The 25382-nt window shown below is 36.2% G+C and overlaps 1 protein-coding gene and 1 long non-coding RNA gene across 2 annotated transcripts in view; both read right to left on the bottom strand.

The window, feature by feature from the left end:
• The window catches only part of DNAJC1 (DnaJ heat shock protein family (Hsp40) member C1), a 206775-nt gene extending 181962 nt beyond the window's left edge, over window positions 1–24813 (bottom strand). The window contains exons 1-3 of the mRNA XM_077772477.1: window positions 24740–24813; window positions 24156–24271; window positions 23946–24055 (exon numbers count right to left, since the gene is read on the bottom strand). Of these exons, the coding sequence (XP_077628603.1) occupies window positions 23946–24055; window positions 24156–24271; window positions 24740–24813 (300 nt within the window). The remainder of the gene's footprint in view (window positions 1–23945; window positions 24056–24155; window positions 24272–24739) is intronic.
• On the bottom strand, window positions 6947–23841 carry LOC144238646 (uncharacterized). Its single transcript, XR_013337174.1, has 3 exons — window positions 23553–23841; window positions 7296–7442; window positions 6947–7079 (listed from the first exon to the last, which is right to left on the bottom strand). It is a non-coding gene; the product is annotated as an uncharacterized LOC144238646 (long non-coding RNA).
• Window positions 24814–25382: the final 569 nt, after the last annotated feature.

The raw sequence follows: 25382 nt of genomic DNA, 5'->3' as shown, positions 1-25382 counted from the left end.
TATGTGGTTTGAAGAAGTATAGATATCTCCTCCTATTTGTCTTCTGAATATTCTAGCCCTGGAACCCATTTTGGACTTGGGTTTAGAAATGAACCCCAGTGCAGGGGACCAAGATACACCTGTCCAGGAGCAGGGTATCAATTATGATGATATTTTCCACATTAAATAAAACACATACACTTTAATATATCTAATATAACATTTAAGTTAGGCGTCAGGAGGCTTACGTTCTTGTGCTGACCCTACATATAATCATTACATCACTCTGGGATTTCTACGTCCTCAGCTGGATAATGAAGGTTGGTAAGTTGATAACAGGTCTTTTCTCTCTTTTAGAAAGCTGATCAGATTGTCTAATACAAACATTCTATGAAAACACTACAGAAAACCAATAAATAAATAAAATTTCTTTTTCAAGGAGACAAGGGGAGAAAAAAATCTCTCTCTCAAAAAATAAACATAAGAAAAATTTAAAAAAAAATTTTAAACCTATTATTTCAAATAAGGAGGCAGGAACACAACAGTTTAAAGATTTTAAGAACTGACTATAATGTTAGGTAAAAATGCTAATGAAGATTGAATTAAATTTTTTAAAGGATGGTTGTAGTTAATGCTTATACAGTTCCACAGAAGGCTATATTCAATCCTTTTCTCCTATAAATTGTTTATCTTAGAGTGTGATTTTCCAGAACAAGAAAGCCATATATTGAGTTACAGCAGAAATAACTGTTCTTGGGTCTGGTCTACCTGAATAAAGTAGAAAATAAGGGAAAGCAAATTAAAGACAGGATTCCTGTAGAGGAGCTATCCTATTTACTTGTTTCACAATGGCTTACTGATAAAACCCTCTAAGTCAGACTAAGGTTTAATGAATAAAAAGACTCAATGTTTTCTTGCTTACCTACTCTGAGTAGTTTGTTCTAGGCCTTCAAAGCCTTCACTGTTTTTGATAATGATCAAAACTTTCTTCTCCCCTGGGTTTCGATTTTCTTTATTCTGATTCTTCATCTAGTTCCCCAACTTACCATCCTTTTTTCAGAATCAAAACATAATAGACTTACAGGGTTGGGAAGTCTTTAGTTAGGAATATCTGTTGACCACAATGCTAGATATTGTGCTAGATATAAGATATGGCAGCAAGCAACTTAAGACACAAAATCTAGACACTGAACAAACTATATAAATACAGTTTTCCTAGTTCTTTCCATTGAGAAATACCACATGCAATGACACCACAGAAGTAATATGCACACTTAGTGACCATATTTTAGTTTCTAAATGCTATTCTTCAGTGAAAAGAACCAGTGCTCCTTGAAGAAATGACTGACTCCAGGGCTAGGGCAGTGGGAAGCACATAAGTCTGTAACATCATTTGCTGCCAGAAAAGAAGAAAGTATCCTGAAAAACAGTAGGGATAAGTTAAAGCACAGTGGAGCTCTCAATGGCCAAATGTGATATAATATTAGCAAGAAATAATCACAGCAATGGAATATAACCCATAAAATAAAATAAATATTCATGAGTATATACTGATATAAGTAACTGACTAAATAATGAGAAGGGTTATTTCTTCCTTACAGTACAATACCAACTAATAAATATACAAAGAATAATGAAAATAGAAAAATCACCGTTTGGTAAATACTACAGTAATGGTTACAGGCAAAAATTATCAATGGATGCTAAAATCACTGGACAAAAAGTATGATGAGAAACAAAATATTTGCATAGTCTCAAAGTATTTTCCCACAAGGAAAACAAGAAAGGAAAAAGAGTAACTTTGCAGTGGAAAACTTGACAGACACTTAACCAAGTAATCAAAATTAATATCATCTGTAATAAGATACATCAATATCATCTTCCTACCGATATACCAGGAAGGGCACAACATCACTTCTGTGGGTATTCATGCCAAACATACATAACCTGAATGTAATCATTAGGAAATAACAGATAAATCCAAACTAAGGGGCATTCTAAAATACAGCTATCTAAAACATAACTCTTGAAAAGTGGTAAGAAAGATGAAGACTGAAGAACTGTCCCATAATAAAAAAAAAACATCAATGAGATGCGGTAACTAAATGTGTGATTCTGGACCAGAAAAAGAATGTTGGAGGGACAGTTAGCAAAATTTGAATAAAAATATAGGTTAGTCAGTATAGCTGTGTTAATTTCCTGATTTTGAAAATTTTATTAAGGTTATGCAAGACATTTGGGAAAGCTAGGTAAAAGGGGTATAAAGACCTCTTTGTATCATTTTTGCCACTTTTTTAAAAATCTGAAGTTATTCCAAAATGAAAGTAGTTTCTGTCACTGATTTTATTAGTATGCTATACTACATTAATTGATTTTCAGATGTTACGCTAACCTTGCATTCCTGGGATAAATCACATTTAATCATGGTGTTTCATACATTTTATTATATGTTGCAAGATTTAGTTGGCTAACATTTTTGCTGGAAATTCTACACTTACATTCATGAGGGTAATTGGTCTATAATTTTCTTTTCTTGTGATATCTTTGTCTGGCTTTGTTACCAGAGTAATACCTCACAGAATGAGTTGGGAAGTATTTCCTCCTCTCTTCTATTTTCTGGAAATTTGTGGAAGACTGTAGTTATTTATTCTTTAAATATTTGATAGAATTCACCAATGAAGCTAACTGGATATGAGCTTTTCTTCATGGAAAGTTTTTACTTACTGAGTCAAGTTATTTACTTATTATAGGTCTGTTGAGATTTTCTTTTTCATTCTTATTTAAATTTATTTATTTAAATTCAAGTTAAACATACAGTGTAGTCTTGGTTTCAAGAGTAGAACCCAGTGATTCATCACTTACATATAACAGCCTGTGCTCATACTAACAAGTGCCCTCCTGGTAAGTGGGGGGGATGGGCTAAATGTGTGATGGGCATTACATTTAGCCCATTCCCCCCACTTACCACCCCTCCAGCAATGCTCAGTTTGTTCTCTGTATTTAAAAGTCCCTTACAGTTGGCCTCTCTCTCTGTTTTTAACAGATTTTCTACTGAGACAGTTGTGGGAAATAAATTGTTCATTTTATCTATGTTGCCTAATTTGTTGGCAAAGTTCATAGTATTCTCTCATAATCCTTTTAACTTCTGTAAGGTTGGTACTGATACACATCCAGTGTTTTTTTCTGTTTTATATTTCATTGGTTTCTGCTCTAATATTACTATTTCCTTCATTTTTTTCTTGTGAATTTAATTTGCTTTTTTCTCCTCCTTATGTCTTAAGGCAAATGCTTAAGGTTATTGATGTGAAATCTGTCTTCTTTGCTAAAATAGGTATTTAAAGCTATAAGTTCCACTCAGGTACTGCTTTAACTGCATACCCCAAATGGAATGGTGATAAGTTCATTTTTCATTTTCATTCAGTTCAAATATTTTCTAATTTCCCTGGTGATTTTTCTTCCTTTGACTCAAGAGTAATTTAGAAGTGTATTGAGGCCTAAATATTTGGGGATTTCCCAGATTTGTTTCTGTTGTCGATTTCTAATTTAACTCCATTATGATTGGAGAACATACTTTGTATGACTTTAATCCCTTTAATATACTGAGTCTTGGTTTGTGGTCTACCATATGAACTATCCAGGAAATGTTCTATGTGAACTTGAAAATATGTATTCTACTGTTCTTGGGTGGATGTCAGTAAGGTCAAGTTGGCTGACAGAATTATTCCAGTCTTATATATTCTTATTGATTTTCAGTCTAGGTATTCTATAATTTATTGAGAGCAGGGTATTAAATAATTATTGCTATTTTTCCATTTAATTCTGTAAGTTTTTGCTTCATGTATCTTGAAATCCTGTTGTTAGATGTGTATAACTGTTGTATATTCTTGATAAACTGTCCTTTTTATCACTGTGAAATGTCCCTTGCTATCTATAGTAGGTAATATTTTTTGTCTTCAAGCCAATTTTGCCTAATATATTAGTACACTGGTACACTGCTTAATATTAGTATAGTACTAATATTATTATTACTGCTTATACCATCCTTTCATATTCAATTTATCTGTGTCTTTGAATCTAAAGTTCTGCTTTAGAAAGAATACAGTTGGATCTTTTTTTAATCCAACCTGCCATTCTCTACGACTTTATTGCTTAATCTAGTCATATTTAGTCACTAATATGGCCAGATTTATACCTGCCATTTTACTGTTTGTTTTCTATATATCTCATGTATTTTTCCCCTGTTCCTCCTTGATTGCCTTCTTTTTAGTTACAGAGCTATAGATACGTCCTAGTGTTCCATTTTACTTTGTTAGGATTTTTATTATGTTAATTTTTTAGTTAATATATACTATATTAGTTTTTTAGTTTCTTAACGGTTGCTATAAGGATTATAATATATATTGTAACTTATCAAGATCTACCTCAGATTAATACTAACCTTTTACTGAAAATACATATAAACATTGCTCTATAATAGCTCCATTTCCTCTTTATGCTCTCATTACTATAAATAGTAATCTTTACATGTTAAAGCTCAATAATATAGTTTTATAGTTATTGTTTTATGTAATTGTATACCTACATATTCATATTTTCTAGGTTTTTTACTTCACATAGATTCACATTAGTCTCTGATTTCATTTATTTTCAGTCTAAAGAATTTCCTTTAGTATTTCTTGTAAGGCAGATGTACTAGCAATGAATTTCTTCAATCTCTGCTTATCTGGAAATTCCTTTATTCTGCCTTCTTTTTGAAAGATAAATCTGTAGGATATAAAATTTTTGGTTACATTTTTTCTTTCAGAACTTTGAATCTGCCAGCCTACTGTTTTCTGGTCTCCATTGTTTCTGAAGAGAAGTCAGTTTTTAATCATATTGTCATCTTGTATGGTTTTTTAAATTCTACTCTCGGGGCGCCTGGGTGGCTTAGTCGGTTAAGCGTCCGACTTTCGCTTAGGTCATGATCTTGCGGTTTGTGGGTTCGAGCCCCGCGTCGGGCTCTGTGCTGACTGCCAGCTCAGAGACTGGAGCATGCTTCAGATTCTGTGTCTCCCTCTCTCTCTGACCCTCCCCTGCTCGCGCTGTCTCTCTCTCTCTCCTAAAAATAAATAAAACATTAAAAAAAAATTTTTTTTTTAAATAATAAATTCTACTCTCAAGATTTTCTCTGTTTTTGGTTTGGCTTTCTACAGCCAAAATCTACTGTGATTTGCTCAGGTATGGATATCTTTGTGTATCTCCTTCTTGGAGTTTGTTGAGCTTCCTAGATGTACAGATTAATATTTTTTTATCAAATTTTGTTAATTTTGAAGCCTTCAAAATACTTTCCCTCTTTTTCTCTCTTGTCCTTCTGGGATTTTCGTTACACATATACTGATATTCTTAATCGTGTCCCACAGGTTTTTGAGTCTATTTATTTTTCTTAATTGTTTTTTTCTGTTTCACAAACTGAACAGCTTCTACTAATCTGTCTTCAAGTTCACTTATTTTTTGTCATCTCAAATCTACAGTTGATCCCATCTAGTGAATTTTTCATCTCAGCTAAGGTGTTTTTCAATGCCAGAATTTTCATTTTTAAAATTTTTGTTTTCTTTTATATTCTCTATTTGCTGAATCACTGGCATCATAATTTTCCTTAAACGTGATTTCCTTTACTTCTTTAAAAATATTATAACAGTATCTTGGAAGTTTTGCTTGCTAAGTACAACAGCTGGGCCCGTTTAATGACAGCTTCTATTGATTTCTTTTTTACTCTGAGTACAGGTCATTTTATTGTTCTTTGTATCAGAAACTTTGTTGAAAACTGGATATTTGACGATATATTGGAGCAACCTTAGACTCTGATTCCCCCCTTGCACTGGGGCTTGTTCTTCTGTTTTTGTTTGTTTAGTGATCTGCTAGGAATTATTCTATGGAGTCTGTCTTCTGTGTGAGGTGTGGCTACTGAAAAATGTGCTCAGGACTTTTCCCTCCTTGTTTTTATTTTTAAGCTTGCTCAGCTTAATGATTCATCAATCATTAGTTAGAGGCTGTGTTCAAACATCTCAGGCCAGTAGAGCTTCCATTTTTTGATGATGGGTCTGCGTGTCGGCAAGAGAACACATTCATAATTTAAGCATTTTACAAGTTTTGTGAGGCTCTTATTTTCTGTTTGACCCTCATCTGCACATGCACAAGACCTCTTCTTCAGGGGTGCCTGGCTGGCTCAGTTGGTTAAGCGCCCTACTTCAGCTCAGGTCATGAACTCGTAGTTCCTAAGCTCAAGCCCCACATTGGGCTTTGTGCTGACAGCTAAGAGCCTGGAGCATGGTTTGGATCCTCTGTTTCTCTCTCTCTCTGTTCCTCCCCTACTTGTGTTCTCTCTCTCTCTCTCTCTCTCTGTCTCAAAAATAAATAAAGACTAAAAAAATAATTAAAGAAAAAAGACCTCTTGTTTGGCCAGGAATGTACGTGCATGCCTTGTGTATGTGCGCAGCCTTCCAGACTATAGTGGGTAGGTGGGATGTTATCAAGGCCCACATGACTGTGTTATTCTCTGGATCCCCCGGTTAATTTTCTGACTACTCTGCTGGGTTACTGCTTTCCCTCTCTAGGATCACAATCTCAGGCAGGCTGTGACCTTGGCCTTCCCCATTTGTTTGCCACTGAGATAGCTAGTACTCCTGACTATACTAGATGGTTAGAGAATTTTCTGTGCTTCACTCCAAATCAAGTCGGCCCCTTCCACCAGCAGTGGTGGAAGCTTGCTCTGCCCTGGCAGAACTACCTCACAGACAGAACTGGAAGGAGGGGTGGGTACGATCCGGGGCAAAAATGCTACCAACTTCCACCTACTTTACCTGAAGTTCACCAGCTTATTTTTTAATAAATGCTTCTCAATTTGTCATATGCCTTTGTTCAATTTTCAGAGTCCGGAAATAGTTGTTTTTGACAATTTTGTCATCATTTATTTCATCATTTTGGGGGTAGGTGGGTGGGGAGACTTGCTGAGCTCCTTACTCCATTAATCCAAAAGCCTTGCCTCTTGTCTTTCACCCTCTTCCACTTTCTGTTTTACAGCAGCCTCTAAATTATGGCTTCCAATATTTTTGGTCAACCACCTGTAAAATTTTTTAAAATTTTGTATTTACATTTGAATTTCATATATCTTATTCTTTAACTTATATGTAGCCATAATTATACTAATATATGGTATATTATAAAACATATATGAAGACATAAAATTTTAAAGAGTAAAATAAATATAAGTGAATAAAGCTTTAACATTTTCTTCCTGAGCCCAATAACTTCTTTTATACCCTGGACAAGGTAAGTACCTGCTCCTCCACCCAGAAATCTCAACCAGGAACAGGTCATACTTTGCTGATGCCTCCACTTATAAGTATTCTTCCATGTTGTCATGTGCTCTTCACATATAATGTTATTAGCGATTACACATCACATCGAGAAAATATCTTAATTTACTGAAACAATAGTAAAGAATTGGAAATAATCAAGTTTTAACCAGAGAATGTTACAGTAAATACTATAAAAAAATAATGAGTTAACAGATATGGAAAATAGTTTTGTTATCAGTTTTATGACATAATCTAGATGGTTTTGCATATTCTATTCTATCACAAAAACAAAGGTTAGAAATATTGCTGTAGAGACAGGGTTGTTATCCACATCAGAAAACCAAAAATGATTGTCTGTAAGTGAAATGTCTTTAAAAAGATCAATATACTATGGTTCCCTTCCGTGCCAGTATCTTTAAATACTTCCTTTAGATTAACAACTGAATATTAAATGTATCTAATAATTACAAAACAAATGTATTCCTCAAATTATGTGTACACTGATTATATTTAAGTGCTATGAATCCAAAACGAAGGACTCTTTACCTTTCCTTGTAAATCTGACTTATATACTTCTTTCCTTAAAATAAATCATTTATTAAAGCTTCAATAAAGGATCATTTAATTCCATGAAGTTAATAGCCACTGAAATTCTATGATTTTAATATTGTCATCAAGTTAATTACTAAAAACAGTTTTCAGTGAGGTTAACTCTCACTGTCCTATGTTTTGTTTTTTACATCTTTGAAGACTGAATGTAAGAGAACATAATATTATTTCGGCCCAGAAAGAGTCTTTTTGTTTTTTAATTTAAATTTTATTTTAGAAAGAGAGAGTACACATGAGTGAGGGAGAAGGGCAGAGAGAGAGAATCTCAAGCAGGCTTCACACTCAGCATGGAGTTAGATCCCAATGCAGGGCTAGATCCCACGACCCTGGGATTATGACCTGAGCTGAAGTCAGGAGTCAGACGCTCAACTGACTGTGCCACCCAGACACCCCCAGAAAAAGAAAGACTTTAAGAGGTTTGCAAGTAGTATATGTTTATAGCCAACATGTATACCTGCATATGGTTTAACTTTAGGACCACTCATTTCCCCCAGCAATGGCTTTTATGACATGTATCTTGACATTCACTATCTCTCCACCTGGCATATTTTTCTAACTAGATTCAAGGCAAAGTTTAGAACTCTCCTCTGGGCATCTCTAATAATAGGGCCATATACATCACTCTGAGGTAACGGTATCTACTTATTACCATATTCAAAACCTTGTGGGATTTGAGTATTTTAGAAATGTTACTTGACTGGTTTGGCACTCAGACTTGGAATAAAGTCTAGGAACAGTGGTCAGAAAGTGAACTGTCTACTGTCCCTTTTAATACCTAAGTAATAGTCTCTTATAGTGCTGTGAATAATAAGCCTGATTATACTTCTGGATGATAAATGGTTAAATGTTCCTAGTAACAGGAAAACTGGCATTAAAAATAATAATTATTATAAAAGAAATGCAGCTTTTAAAAATATTCTAGGGTTAAAGTAGCACTGCAAGAACTTGAGGGCCTTCCTCCCTAACCCCACTCTAAATACATACCAATGATACAATTTAAATAAACTACAAACACGTAGCCATGATAAACACTAGTTAAGCATCTCTGTAGACAAAAACAAATGGAAACGTGTAGCCCCAATTAGAGCTGAAGGTACAGTCCTACTGGACTCCATACTACAAGTAGGCAGAAAATGAGAAATCTGCCTCTCGAAGAGTGATGAGGACTAAAAGTACTCTACCAAAGTCCTGGGATCAGAGCCAGGCTCAGTGCTTGACACCAACAGTTGCAGTGGGACTCTACCACCCATGAGGGGGAAAAAGTAAAAAGTGAAAAGGCGACTACCTGAGGCGATAGCTTATAAAATATTATATATCTGACACGGGAAGAGGCCATGGTTTCAGCCCCACAGCTGGGACCAGGGTAAGCGATCTGCAGGGTTGGTGGCTGGATCTGCAGTGGCCCCAATATAACCTCAGGAGGGAGCCCTAAGCTGCCTATAGGAGTAAAAGCCACTGTGAAGCCCCTAGGGAGGGATGCATAGAAAGGAGAAACTCCCACTCAAGATGAACTTAAAAACCGAAATTTTATTGAAAGAAATGTATCATTTTAATCATGAAAGAGAGACTATTTCCTTCAAGCTGAACCACCTATACGCAGTTCTTTATAATAATCCCCAAGTGTAAATAGTCTTAGATCACAATGATGGGAAGTTTGAAGTAGACGCACGACCTGCACAACTGCACACATGGGTCCTGCTTCAAAAGTCTATAACAACCTCTGGGTACAGTTTTAATTAAATTAATCTTGTGGTCCATATTATCAAAGCTGGCATTCCCCAAATCATATTAGGTTTTCAACTTTTAGAAATCTTCTGTTGCTGACTTTGAGGAGCCCAGGGAATCATTTATAGTCATCTCCAATCATGCTAAATGTAATTCCAAGACAACATAACTACGGTGGCTTGGGTCTTCTCTAGGGTGGAGTTAGTACATATCTAAAGACCATGAAAACAAGAAGGCTCCCAAGGGTGTCTGTATATTTTCTATTTAATAGCTTTACTGAGGTATAATTGATACACAAAAAAGTGTGTGTATGTGTTTTTTAAGTAACCCTACTATTGTAGAGAGAATCGACAAGTACCTATTTTCCTTGTGCATTTATTTTAAGGCATTTCAGCGCAATAATTTACAGGGAATATATATTCAGGGGAACTTCAAAGGAAAAATGCAAATGAAGCTGAAAGTTATGATTTGGACTTTACATAACAACATTTCCACTGAAACTTAACAAGCTGTTTCATAACCCTACTGTTAGACATAAAACAGGGTGGGTGACCATCTTCTGGGAGACCTACAGAAGAGATTCCTATATGAGGAAGTAGGTTTCATACTGGTAAGATCTCTTCAATTTCAGGATTCTACTATAGGTTTTTTAATTTTTGTTTTTGCTGTTTTTTTCACTCAACATAGAAATTTTAATATCTCTGACCTCAGTGCAATTTCTTTCTTGTGTCAAGATTATTTAAAATAGCTAGATATAAGAATCATCAACATTAAGATCCACTTCTATTCCTCAATTGTGTATGAAATTGCAAAAGGTGAAGTCAAAAAGATCAGCAATTAGTTATTCTGTCTAAAGGAAAGCAACATAGGAACTATGTAGATGCAGCAGAGGCATCTAGTAAAACAGGATGACTTGAAATCCCTGACAGATATTTAAAGAGCCAACATACTTACAAATAGAAGTGCATCCCGAAACCTCCTCTGAAAACTGTTTCATAAAAAGGCAAAATAATCAAAATAGATGACAGTAGAGAATGCAGAGACTATTTCATAGCTAGCAACATATTTGATGGATGAGTTTCAAAAGAAATAGAAAGAATGGGAAACCTCGAGGTTAAAATTACACAACACTGGTGAATTCTTGGTTACAGCAACATTGAAGACAACATATTAATAACACTTGAAGAATTATCAAATAGGCAAATCAGCCAAGGTAAATAACCAATTTGAATGAAACTGATTACTTTAAAACACCCTTATTGGTAAGCAGGCCTCTATGCATGGACGTTCAGAGCCCACTGTCCCTAGAGGAGCTACAGCAACTGTACAGATAGCCTGTATAGGCCAAAGAAAAGAATGGAAAAATACAGATAACTAACTGGGAAAATGAGATTTAGCACAACTGGAGCAATCTAAAAACAAAACAACAAAAACTATGCTCAGTTAAAGTGCAATAAACAAATATGAAAACTACAAACTACGTCCTGACAAAATGGAAATAGTAATTAGTGACGTCATCCAAAGATATTTAAATCTATCTCTACACAACAGAAATGCTAATTCCCTAAGCCTGTGCTTTCCAAAGTGGTAGCCATTAGTCATATGAGCACTTAAAATGTGTTAGCAAAATTCAGACACCAAATTTTTAATTTTATTTGATTAATTTACATTTAAATGTAAAATATGTTTGATTCAGTTACTGGAAAGCTTTTAAGTATGCTTGGAAGAATCTGAGCACATGAATCTACTTGTTAGCTGTACATTTTATGAAACCTCAGTGCAGATCAAGTATTTTCTATCAAAATTTAGCATCTGAAGTGTACTAGAAGTATAAATGTAATATGCATACCAGATCTTGAAGACAGTAAAAAAGCTAGAATGTGAATTATCTTATTAATATTCATTTAAAATGTGATTACGTGTTAAAATATTTGATACACTGGATTAAATACATTATTAAATTGTTTTAATATTTCTTTTTAATTTTTAAGTGTAGCTTTTAGGAAATATAAAATTACAGACATGGCTTGTATTATATATCTATTGCACAGAGCTACTCTAAGGGATCAGTGGCTTGATAAAGTGTCAAACACCAAAAATCTGAAATATAGGTCAGGATTTCTAAGTAAAATATTACCGATCTCCCAATGTTACAAATATTACTTTAGGCTACTCAGCATTTGTATATTTATATATATCCAAAGTTATTTGTATCCTCTTCACAGAGGATTGGTACAAATTCTCTGAGTTGTTGCAAACTATGGTAATGGTTAATGGTTACTCCGTCATCCAGAATGAGTCATCAAGTATCTGAAGGACACGAATTCATCAGAGACTTATTGGTTCCTTTAACATTCAGATTTTCTCACTGATACAGTAAATAATGCTTTTGCATCTATGAGAGCTAAATAAGGATCTTGAGTATAGCAAAGATTTTAATAAGACTAAGGTTATAGAACTATTATATTTATGTGTGTGCACAGCTGCGTACACACACACACGCACACGCACGCACACACACAGGCTTATACATTTTCCCCTAGAACTAAGACATCAGAACTATATGCCTTCACAGTCCTTTTCCAACCTTTTTTACACCATGGCATTTCACAGAAAATTCCATTTGTAAAGACACACTGGAGGAACCTAAGGCCACCCAAAGGGAAACATCATTATCGAAGCACAGTTGCTTGTAGCATACCAGTTGGGAAGCTTGGTTTTAAAGGTTCACACAAAACACTGCAAAAATCTCTGACCCATATTTTATCTTTACCTGACTCAAATTTTATTTTTACTTATGCCTACAGTTGTGAAAATACAACCCCTCAACATTTTTACTGACAATATCCAAAGAAGGCCACAAGATGGAGATATTACGCCATTAACATTTTTATTTGTTAATTTATGCATTTTCCCACATTTCCTTCTCCCTATATACTCCCTACCTTCTCACCTCAGTGGTATTCTCAGCTACTGTCTCTACCCCTAACATTTATTCTGATTCCTCTACCACTCTGCTTTAACAAGCCGTGTTAGAAGTATTATATGAATATTATATGAACATTTGTTCTTAAAATTAAAAGCAGGTGAATTATTTTCTTCTAGCTCTGTATTTTTCTACCTCTCTAAAATTAAGATAATATATGTATATATTTTTCTCCTATAGGTAAAAATATTTTAAAAATTTGCTACCCACAAAGTAATAAGCATTCCAAAAGTCATTTACTAGAATACATTCTGTTACTTTGTAACGCTATATAGATTTACTTCATGTTGGTATTGCTCCAAACTTCTCTGGAACTCTTCTTTGAGAACAGTCCTTAAAACAGTTTATGAACCTTATAGTAAATTTACATTCAGATCTTATTATCAGTCCAAACAGTGTTTACCCAAGCTTGCTAACCCAGTTTAGTCATGGAACTTAGCTCCAAATGACTATTAGATATACCTAAAAATCAAATCCACCTTAAAGACTTAGTATTAATGAGAATAACCTGCCAAATATGCTGCAGGCTTTGAAGGTGATTCAAAATAAGTGGTTTCAACAATAGTTTGAGAGATGGCAGCATTACTGAAAACTTCTGACACTTTCCACAACAACTAATTTTAGTATCTAATTTACTCTAAGTTAAACCTCATATGTTACTTCTAAAGGCAAGATACAAAAAGTCACACATTAATTCTGTGAACTACTACAGAACTTGCCTTTATCAAATGTCTAAGCTAAAAAAAACTTTAAACACAAGAAGCTATTTCCCATCATAAATAAAAGATCCATTAAAAAATACCGTAAGATATGGTAAAATCAACTACAAGTAAAATCACAATTTCCAGCTATCCTATATTATACGTACATGTTAACTTTCTCAAATCAAATTTAAAAACCAACTATTTACACAAAACACCGCTTAAAGTCAGAAAAGAACCAAAATACTAATTTTTAATCTATTAACTAAAAGTGTGGTCATTGAATATAACCATAAGATTTGCAATATTTTTTAATTCCAAAAAGTCAGAGGCTTCCTGGTAAAATATAAATATGATTGGTCATGGGACAGCTTCCTTATCTTGACCCATTTTAATGTGGTATGAACAAAGTCCTTAAAAATTGACTAGAAATAAGAAATCTCTACCTTCCTTAGTAGGCATGGAAAGCCTATGATTTCCCTATGATCTGTTTGGACCTTTCCGGTAAATGACAATGATCTTTCTGGTCTTAACTTGTTTTGACTACTGCTCATTGTAAAGTCGCATGTAGCTTTTTAAAATTCGTGTGCCTTCAATAACCAGGAGTTGTATGTGTTCCAGATTTTGTTTAACTAAGGAAATTATTCCCTCTTAGAATTCTAGTGTTTGTGCTCAGTGGCATTTTAATAATGCTTTTTTTCCGTTTTAATATTGCTGTTTATACTATGATACCCTTTATTTAATTCTTAATCTCAGACTCTTATCTTCAACAATTACTCTTTACCTTTAACAATTCAAGTTCTATTAGCTGACTGTGGAGCTGCACAGAGCTTTATGATTCCTGCCTCACTGGCACTAAAATGGGTGTCTAATAATGAAATACTTATTCTAACCAGAAATGTAGAATGTGACATACTCTTGCTTTTGCAACATGCCCAATTACGTAAGAGATTTCAATTGGTGGATATTAATCAGAAACACCTACTAAATGAACTAATGAATCCTAACCTTACTTAATATTTTTTAATGTTTTTATTTAGTTTTGAGAGAGAGAGACAGAGCATGAGTTGGGGAGGGGCAGAGAGAGGGAAACACAGAAACTCAAGCAGGCTCCAGGCTCTGAGCTGTCAGCAGAGCCCAACATGGGGCTCAAACTCACAAACCACGAGATCATGACTTGAGCCAAAGTCAGATACTTAACCAACTGAGCCACCCAGGTGTCTCTCTACTTAATTTAATATTAACAAGGATTGTAATGAGAGCCAAATTCTAGATTAAGTTTCTAATTAAGTCCTAATGACACTCTTCAACAAAAATTTCAGTAAATATAAGTTAAAAACCCAAACATTTAGCTCCTAAAACAGAATACTATGATGTTACTTAAAACACAGTAATCATTTAAGTTGGGCTTGAGAAAAGAAGACTTCAGGGAGACCCTTACCACAGAGATAAGAGAGTTAAAAAAAGAGTCAGAAATGAAAAATTGCAATAACTGAGGTTGGAAAAAGGCTTGATGCAATGAACACAAGGCTGGAAGAAACAGAAGAATGAATAAATGATACAGAAGACAGAAAAATGGGAAATAACGAAGCTAAAAAAAGAGAGAAAGAATAATTATGGAACACAAGAATAGGCTTAGGGAATTCAGTGACTTCATCAAATGTAATAATATTCATATCACAGAGTCCCAGAAGAAGAGAGATAAAAGGGGGCAGAAAATTTATTTGAGGAAATAAAAGCTGAAAACTTCCTTAATCTGGGGAAGGAAATACACACATCCAGATGCAAGAGGCAGAAAGAATGCCCATCCGTATCAACAAAAGCTGGCTAACACCAAGACCTAAGATAGCTAAATTTGCAAAATATATGGGATGCCTGGGTGGCTCAGTCAGTTAAGTGTCCAACTCTTGATTTCAGCTCAGCTTATGGTCTCACAGGTTCATGAGTTTGAGCCTCACATCGGGCTCTGCACTTGAAGTAGGGGGTCTGCTTGGGATCCTCTCTCTCTCCTCTCTCTACCCACCCCAGCATTCATGCATGTGTGTGCCCACGCTCTCTCACACACAGGCACACAAATAAACTTTTTTTAAATTTGCAAAATATACTGATAAAGAAAAAATCTTAAGAACAGCATAACAAAATAAGCCCTTAACTTACAAAGGAAGAGCCATAAGGCTAACTGGAGATTTCTCAACTGAAACTTGGCAAGAAGGGAGCGAGCGACATGATACATTCAAAGTACTGAATAGGAAAAGTCTGCAGCCAAGAACACTCTATCCAGCATGACTTTCATTCAGGATAGAAGGAGAGATAAAGATTTCCCCAGATACACAAAAACTGAAAGAAATCATGAGCACTAAACCAGCCCTGCAAGAAATATTAAAGGGCACTGTTTGAGTGGAAAGACCAAACGTGACAAAGACAAGAAAGGAACAGGGAAAATCTCCAATAACAATGACAAAACACGTAATAAAATGGCATTAAATACATATTTATCAATAACTACTCTGAATGTAAATGGACTAAATGCCTCAATCAAAAGACATAGAATGTCAGAATGGAAAAAACAAAACAGAACAAAAAAACAAGACCCAACTCTATGTCCCCTACAAGAGACTCATTTTAGACATAAAGACGCCTGCAGACTGAAAGTGAGGGGATGGAAAAACAGTGATCATGTTAAAAAAAAAAAAAAAAAAAAGCCAGAGTAGCAATACTAATATCAGACAAACTAGAGTCTAAAACAAAGACTATAACAAAAGCACTGTATCATGATAAAGGGGACAATCCAACAAAAAGATATAACAATTGTAAATATTAATGCATCCAACATGAGAGCACCCAAATATATAAAACAATAGCAAACATAAAGGAAATAGATAATAGATAATAATCAATGATAGATAATAATACAATAATGGAAGAGGACTTTTTAAATTTTTAATGTTTTATTTATTTCTGAGAGAGAAAGAGAGAGAGAGAGAGAGAGACAGCGTGAGCAGGGGAGGGTCAGAGAGAGAGAGGGCGGTACAGAATCTGAAATAAGCTCCAGACTCTAGCTAGCTGTCAGCACTGAGCCTGATACAGGGCTCGAAACCACGAAGCATGAGATCATGACCTGAGCCGAAGTCAGACGCTTAACCAACTGAGCCACCCAGAAGCCCTGGGAGAGGACTTTAATACCCCACTTACATCAATGGACAGATCATCTAAACAGAAAATCAACAAGGAAACAATGGCTTTGAATGACACACTAGACCAGATGGACTTAACAGATATATTCAGAACATTCCATCCTAAAACAGCAGAATACACATTCTTTTCAAGTGGAGATGGGATGTGTAGATCACATACTAGATCACAAACTAGGCCTCAACAAGTACAAAAAAGATGGAGATCATACCATGCATATTTTCTGACCCACAGCACTATGAAACTTGAGATCAATCACAAGAAGAAATTTGGGAAGACCACAAATACAAAGAGGTTAAACAACATACTATTAAATAATGAATGGGTCAACCAGGAAATCAAAGAAGAAATTCAAAAAATACATGGAAACAAATGAAAATAGAAACACAACAGTCTAAAATCTTTGAGATGCAGCAAAAGTGTTCTGAAGAGGAAAGTATATAGCAATATACATCTACCTCAAGAAGCAAGAAAAAGCTTATAAACAATCTAACTTTACCCCTAAAGGAGCTAGAAAAAGAACAAACAACACTTAAAACCAGCAGAAGGAAGGAAACAATAAAGATTATGGCAGAAATAAATGACATAGAAGCTAAAAAATGGTAATAATAAATTTAAAAAATAATAAAATAATAGAACAGATCAATGAAACCAGGAAATTGTTCTTTAAAAAAATTAACCAATAAACGCCTGGCCACACTTATCAAAAAGAAAAGAGAAATAAATAAAATCACAATGAGGAGAAATAACAACCAACACCACAGAAATACAATTATAAAAGAATATCATGAAAATATATATGCCAACAAATTAGACAACCTGGGAGAAATAGATAAATTCCTAGAAACATATAAACTACCAAAAGTGAAACAGGAAGAAATTAGAAAATAAGAACAGGTCAATAACCAGCAAAGAAATTGAATAGGTAATCAAAAATCTCTCAATAAACACAAGTCCGGGGCCAGATGGCTTCACAGGTGAATTTTACCAAACATTTAAAGAAGAGTTAATACTTATTCTCAAACTATTCCAAAAAACGGAAAAGGAAGGAAAACTTCCAAATTCATTCTGAGGCCAGCATCAACCTGCTACGAAAATCAGACAAAGACTCCACTAAAAAATAGAAAACTATGGGCCAATATCCCTAATGAACCTGGATGCAGAAATTCGCAATAAAACACTAGTAAACCAAATCCAATAGTACATTAAAAGAATCATTTACCACAATCAAGTGGGATTTATTCCTAGGCTGCAAGTGGGGTTCAATATTTGCACATTAAGTCATGTGATATACCAAATTAATGAAAGAAAGTATAAGAACCATATGATCCCTTCAGTATATGCCAAGAAAGCACTGGACAAAGTACAACATCTATTTATGATAAAAAGCCTTCAACAAACTAGGGCTAGAGGGAACATACCTCAACATCCTAAAGGTCATATACAAAAACCCTACTGCTAATAATCATCCTCGGTGGGGAAAAACAGTTTTCCCTCTATGGTCAGGAACAAGACAAGGCTGTCCTCCCCACCACTGTTATTTAACAAAGTATTGGAAGTCCCTCCTAGTCACAGCAATCAGACAACAAAAAATAAAGGCGTCTAAATCGGTAAGGAAGAAGTAAAACTTCCACTATCTGCAGATGATATGACTCTGCATATAGAAAACCCAAAAGCCTCCACCAAAAAATAGCTAGAACTGATACATGAATTCAGTAAAGTCTCGGGATACAAAATCAATGCACAGAAATCTGATGCATTTCTATATACCAATAATGAGGCAGCAGAAAGAAAAACCAAGAAATCAGTGCTATTTACAACTGCCCCAAAAGCCTTAGGATACCTAGGAATATGCCTAACCAAAGAGGTGAAAGACCTGCACTCTTAAAACAATAAAACACTGCTGAAAGAAATCGAAGAAGACATGAAAAATGGAGACATTCCACACTCATGCACTGGAAAACAAATATTGTTAAAAACCCTATACTGCCCAAAGCTATCTACATATTTAATGCAATCCCTATCAAAATAACACCAGCATTTTTCCACAGAGCTAGAACAAATAATCCTAAAATCTGTATGGAACCACAAAGACCCTGAATAGACAGAGCAATCCTGAAAAAGAAAAGAAAAGCTAGAAGCATCACAATTCTGGGCTTTACATTATCTTACAAAGCTGTAGTGACCTAGACAATATGATACTGGCAAAAAATAAACACATAGGCCAATGGAACAGAAAACTCAGGAATGAATCCACAACTATATGGGCAATTAATCTTCAGCAAAGCAGGAAAGAATATCCAATGGAAAAGACACAGTCTCTTCAACAAATGATGTTGGGAAAACTGGACAGCAACATGCAAAAGAATGAAACTAAACCACTTTCTTACACCATACACAAAAATAAATTCAAAATGGTTTCAAGACCTAAATGTGAGGCCCATTAAAAATCCTAGAGGAGAATACAGGCAGTAGCCTCTCTGACATCAGCTGTAGCAACTTCTTACTAGATATGTCTCCCGAGGCAAGTGAAATAAAAGCAAAAATAAATCATTAGGACTTTATCAAAATAAAAAGCTTCTGTACAGCTAAAGAATTTATCAACAAAACTATAGAATGGGAGAAGATATTTGTAAATGACATATCAGATTAAGGGTTAGTATCCAAAATATATAAAGAACTTATCAAACTCAACACCCAAAAACCAAATAATCCAATTAAAAAATGGGCAGAAGACATGAAAAGACATTTTTCCAAAGAAGACAATTCAGATGGCCAACAGACACATATAAAGATACTCAACATCACTCATCATCAGGTAACTACAAATCAAAACCACAATGAGATACCACCTCACACCTGTCACAATGGCTAAAATCAACAACAGAAGAAACAACAGGTGTGGATGTGGACAAGGGAAACTCTCTTACACTGTTGGTGGGAATGCAAACTGGTGCAGCTACTGTAGAAAACAGTATGGAAGTTCCTCAAAAAGTTAAAAATAGAACTGCCCTATGATCCAGCAACTGCACTACGAGCTATTTACCCAAAGAATACAAAAATACTAATTCAAAGGGATACTTGCACCCCTATATTCATAGCAGCATTATCTACAATAGCCAAATTGTGGAAAGAGCCCAAGTGTCTATGGCTGATGAATGGATAAAGAAGATGTGAGATATACATAGAGATACATAGATAGATAGATAGATAGATAGATAAACCTATATACACACAATGGAATATTAGCCATAAAAAAAGAATGAAATCTTGCCATTTGCAGCAACATGGATGGAGCTAGAGAGTATTATGCTAAGTGAAATAAGTCAGTGAAAGATAAATACCAGATGATTTCACCTATATGTGGAATTTAAGAAACAAAGTAATTGATCATAGGGGGGGTGGTAAGAGAGAGAGAAAGCAAGAAACAGACTTAACTACAGAGAACAAACTGATGGTTACACAAGGAAGGTGAATAGAGGGATGGGTTAAACAGGTGATGGGGATTAAGGAGCCCACTTGTGATAAACACCGGGTGTATATGAAGTGTCAAATCACTAAACTGTGCATTAATATTACACTGAAATTAATGTTGCGCTGTATGTTAACTGGAATTTAAATAAAAACTAAAAACACAGTAACCATTTCTCACATTCATAATATAGAACTCACTTTCGCAAGTGTTTTGATGAAAATAAAGGTTTTTAATGACATTTAGAACTACAGTTTCGATGTAAAATGGGCTAGGGTCCTGCTTCTCCCAATCAAGAGTTTCTCTTTTCACTACAACTCTTCTCCTTCCACCTCTGCACATCTCTATACAAGATAACATTTAAGTATCTACTATGTACCTAACTAGGAAGTAAATAAAGATACCATTTGTCCTAAAAATGAGGCAACTAACTGTCCAAGGTTATAAGTCAGAAACTGGCCTGGTCAAATTATAAAAGTCATCAATTATTCCGGTTACAGAGTTTAGAAAGTAACTAAGTTAACTATTTTAGATCTGATGGAAAAGGGGATAAAATGGATGGTACATTTGGTCTCTACCACCCCCGGCTTCTAGCTGGCTTATGGATATCACAAAAAACATTTTATATTGATTGTCTCCAATGCTTTCCCTTCTTTCTCTCCTGAACCCAATCTAACCAGGCTATTGATCTCACCACCACACCAAAGCAGCTCCTGCTGAGGTAGCCAATGGTCTCTACACTGTCACATTCAACAGTCAATTCTCAGAACTCACCTTATTTAAATTACATCAGCATGATCACTTTCTCCTCTTTAAAATACTTTCTTTACTTGACTTGAAAGAGGCCATTTTTTTCTTGGTTTGCCTCCTAATTCACTGGCTATTCCTTCACCTCCTTTGCTGGTTCTCCCACATCTCCCTGACTCTTAAAGTTTGAAGGTCCATAGCTTAACTTCCAGACCTCTGTTTTTCTCTTCTTACATTCCTTCCCCCTGGTGAACTTACCCAGTATTATGGCTTCAAATTACCTTCTAAGTGGCAAGGATGCCCAAATTTGTATCTACAGCTCAAACCTTTTTCCTTGTAACTCCAGACTTATACAACCAACTGTCTATATGCCAGATCCATTTGAATGTTTAACAGACACCTTAAATTTAGCATGACCAAAACCAAATTTCTGATTTTCCCCCAACCACTCCTGCTTCTATACCAGGCTTCTCCATCTCAGTAGATAGCACCTGCAATTAGACAAGTATCTATTTAGTGAGGCCAAGAGCTTTAGAATTATCCTCAACTTTTTCTTTCTCATAGCCTAGATTCAAATAATCAGTAAAATTCTGTCAGCACTTTGTTCAAATTAAATCCAGAATCTGACCAGATTCATTCTTACATTCTATACCACAATTATCCCACCAGGTAACTAATGGCATATATACAAACGATCCTCAACATGATAATCATCCTGAAATTTAAGTCAAATCATGTACCTCTTCTGTTCAACTCCCCCAACATGGATCCTCAACTTATAGAATAGCCAAAGTCCACGACTCTGATCTCATCTCCCGNGTTTACCCTGCTCCAACCCCGCTGGCTGCCTGGCTATTCCTCAAACATCATGCAAGCTCTTGCCTCAAGGTCTTAGCACTTACCGGCCACCTTTCTTGAATGTTCTTCCCCAACTTGTGAATAGATTCACTTCCTTACTCCTTCAAAGGCCTTTTCTGACCTCCTGGCATTTAGATTTACTTGTTTGGCTGTTTACCATTATTTCCCCATACTAAAAAGTGAGTTTCGTGAGGCCAGCGGGTTTTGTTTTATATACCAGCCAATTCCCAGTGCTTAAAATTTAGCAGGCACCAAATAAATCTCTGTTGAATGGACAACAAAACTGATGAGTGTATAGAGCCAGGTTGCAAATCTGAGTAACCTATCTACTTTGTCTTGCTCCCTCACGTCTGGCTAGTCACCAAAAGATTGATTGGCTCTGAAAATTACACAGTCAGGACTGAAAAGAGGCTTCATTTGTCTCTACCAAATTCTGGACCCCTAAAAGTCTTCCAAGAAAGTTAAGATTCAATGTAATGTAAAGAACTTGTCCCAATCAGTGTCTATGCTTGGGTAGAATACAATTTCTTCTGTCACTCATTTCAATTTCAACACAACTAGATAGAGAAACACAGATTAAAACAATTTTCAGGATCCTTCTTTTCAAATTCTACCTTTACACAGAATTTTCTTGATTATCTATGCTCCTTTATTTTCCCATCTTTGCCCAAATCATACTCTGGTTGTTGATACTGCCTAATTAACTCTGAAATTAAACTGCATGAAATTATAAATGAAAATTCTATGAGGGTTCACATGCAAGCTAGATTATGTAATCTAAATTTTAAACTACTGCTACTAAATTTCTGTATTCTTTCAAAGGGGTTTAATTTTCCATCAATAACTGGAAAGCATCTTCAATATCTTTGGACAGGTTATATATAACTCTACAGAGCTTAATCAATCATGATAAATTCTAAAAAGTATTCTTGATATTTAAGGGATTCTTAAAGTCTTCAGAGTGATATTCACTAATGATTTTTAAACATATTGTATCATCACTTACTCTGAAAATGAGGTATACTTTGTCTCCATGAGTAGGAAGCGGCATCAAGTGAAGATAATGAATATAGACAGATATCACATAATTACTTGCCTGTAAGAATCTGAAGTGTGAAATGCTTACACTTTATAACTCTTACAAAAATGAAATCGTTAAAATCATGGTGCCATGGCAAAAGCAATTTTATATTCCATTCTATTTCATTTAAATGTAAATTTCCATTTAGTGTTAAGTTCAGCAGGCCATACAAGTTCATGATAGCCTATAGGGGGGAAATATACATTTCATATCTGGTCATGTGCAGAGTGCCTTGATGACAATTATTGGTAAACCTTAATTTTTTTTTTTACCCACGTAACTATTCACGCCATTTGTAAACGGCTCAATCAGATCGTGTGAAATTCTGAGTCCTTCACCCTATAATCCTTAAATCAGTGAAATGTCATCTTCTTGACAGCAGGTTTCGGATAGAGATTGGATATCTGCGCTCACTCAGGACTCCCAAGGTAGGAGTAAAGATCAACAAACGACCTTACAAGGTAGTCTCAAGCTAAAAAAGAAAGAAAAAGAAAGAAACAATCTAGTGCTATTGGTTGGGCTTCTCTCCCTGTAGCATCCGAAGTGCCTCCAATGCCCAGAAAACTTGATGGCTCCCTCTCATCTAATTGCAGGATCAACACGGTGGAGGCTTCAAGAGCCTCCAGGTTTCTAAACTGTGATACGAACCCCTATCCGACAGGCTAAAAAATCCAAAGTACAGTGCAAGAAAAACTTCGCCACACGGACGCCAACCAAAATGCATTCCTATCTTCCCGGAAAGGAAGAAGCAAAGGAGTAGCTAAAATAAAAAGTGGAACCGGGTAGGTGAAAATTTAAGGGAGACGTAACTATTCTTTCCACATTCAAGGGCCAAGAAGGAAAGGTGTAAAAGGGCTACTCGTACCACTCACTCTTCCTTCTTCCTCCAGCACAGCCGGCTGGAAGGATCCCCCGCAGAAAGGCAGGGGAAAGAGAAGGTATCACCAGCCCGGGCTGGTGGCGCCGTCCAACCTGTCACTAAGACCGGAACTTGAGACGAGGAGCGCGGCGAAGAGAAACCGGGGGAGGGGGGCAAAGCCTGCGGCTACGGTTACGAAGAGCCCCCGCGGTGGGCCGAGCAGAGGGGGACAGCCGGAACCCAGGATAACCGAGTCGCGGCCGCGGTGCCCGGCTCCCTCCGGGGAAAGCGGGTCCAAGCCCGCCCCACCCCCTCCCTTCCGCGCGGACTTGCACGTTTCTCCCCCCGCGAGCGGCCGAAGGAAGCGCGGCACTCGGGCCGGCCGGCGGCCCCGCTTACCTGCTCCACTCCGAGGAACTGGTAGAAGTTGAGCTGCACCTCCTCCACCAAGTCAAATAACTCCAGGTCTCCACTCTCCCAGCCGTGTGCCGGCCCCACGGCCGCNGACCCTCACCCCTAGGCCTACAAACAGCTGTGAAGCCGACGCCGGGCGCCGAGGTTGCAGAGGGGGAGAGGCTTCCCCTGGCCTCAGCCAATCCCAGGCCTCGCTTCCGGTGACATCACGTCTCCTAGCAACCGCGGGTGGGTAGGCGGGGCCGGAAGTAGGGAAGCCGGGCGCCCCAGATCCGGGCCTCTGAGAAATGCTTTTCTGCAGCTCGCGCTCCCTGAGAAGCGCGTAGATTAAAGCACATGGGCGTCACGCGTGTACCTGGAACATACTAATTATAAATTTCCCCCGAAATATCTACCTTTGTATTCCCTCTCCCATATTGAAAACCGAGAACATATTTGAAGACTGAGTTATTGATTATGGCCTCTGTTGCATGCATTTCATGATACTGCCAGCATAAAGTTATAGGAAAAGGGGCAAATCTAGTGAGTAGTCCAGAGTGTCCTTTATGACAGAGGTAAAGCATAAGTGGAATTAAGACCAACACAAAAACTATCGTTCTAATGAAGATTTACAGGCATAATACCATAACATAGGCAGCCTGGTAGAATTAATAATGGTCAGCCATGGTCTTATGGGAAGTGCAGTTTATCCACTTCGTCCATTTCTAATTGGAGTTCCTTTCCCAACTGAGATGTTTTTAAAGACAAAAAGGCTTAAAATCTCCTTTCTCTTTCCTTGCCTTCTAGTCCTACGCTGCTTCTGTTCAGTATCTTTTAAATGTTTTTCCTCTACCACTATTGCTTTCTCTTGCATGAAACCTTATTTTCTTAGGCTTCTCACACTTCACTTCCCGAGCCCCCTACTCCCATTGAAGAAGTAGAAGGGAACAAAAAAAATGCTTGTATAACAGGATGCTTGCCCAGTTTTGAAACTATTACATTATATTTTTCTCATCTTAGACCTGGCCAGTTAAATTCAGCTCAATAGGGGAATGATAAAACTACTTTCACTCCTACAGTAAGAATATATTTGATAAAGGTTAGAAAAACAGTATCTAGGAAGTAACTCTTAAGAAATCCTTTTATTATTATACATCTTACACTATTTTTAAATAGTCATAAATGAATACAAGAATATCTTGCTTTAAAATGTATATGCTTGAATTCAACACATTTTAATTTCATCATGAGGCTTACCTTTGAAAGATAAGAGAGCAGGGATATCTTTTTCTGCTAGGGCTGCTATAACAAAATACCATAGACTGGATGGCTTAAACAACAGACATTTATTTGTCACAGTTCTGGAGGCTGAGAAGTCTGAAATCTGGGTGCCAGCATGATAGAGTTCTGATGAGAGCCCTGTCTGGGTTGCCGACAGCTGCC

Source organism: Crocuta crocuta, unplaced genomic scaffold, assembly GCF_008692635.1.
Source record: "Crocuta crocuta isolate KB4526 unplaced genomic scaffold, BGI_CrCroc_1.0 scaffold96, whole genome shotgun sequence".
Lineage (NCBI taxonomy): Eukaryota > Metazoa > Chordata > Mammalia > Carnivora > Hyaenidae > Crocuta > Crocuta crocuta.
The sequence above is the reverse complement of the archived record's forward strand: the minus strand, read 5'-3'. Positions and strand labels throughout refer to the sequence as shown.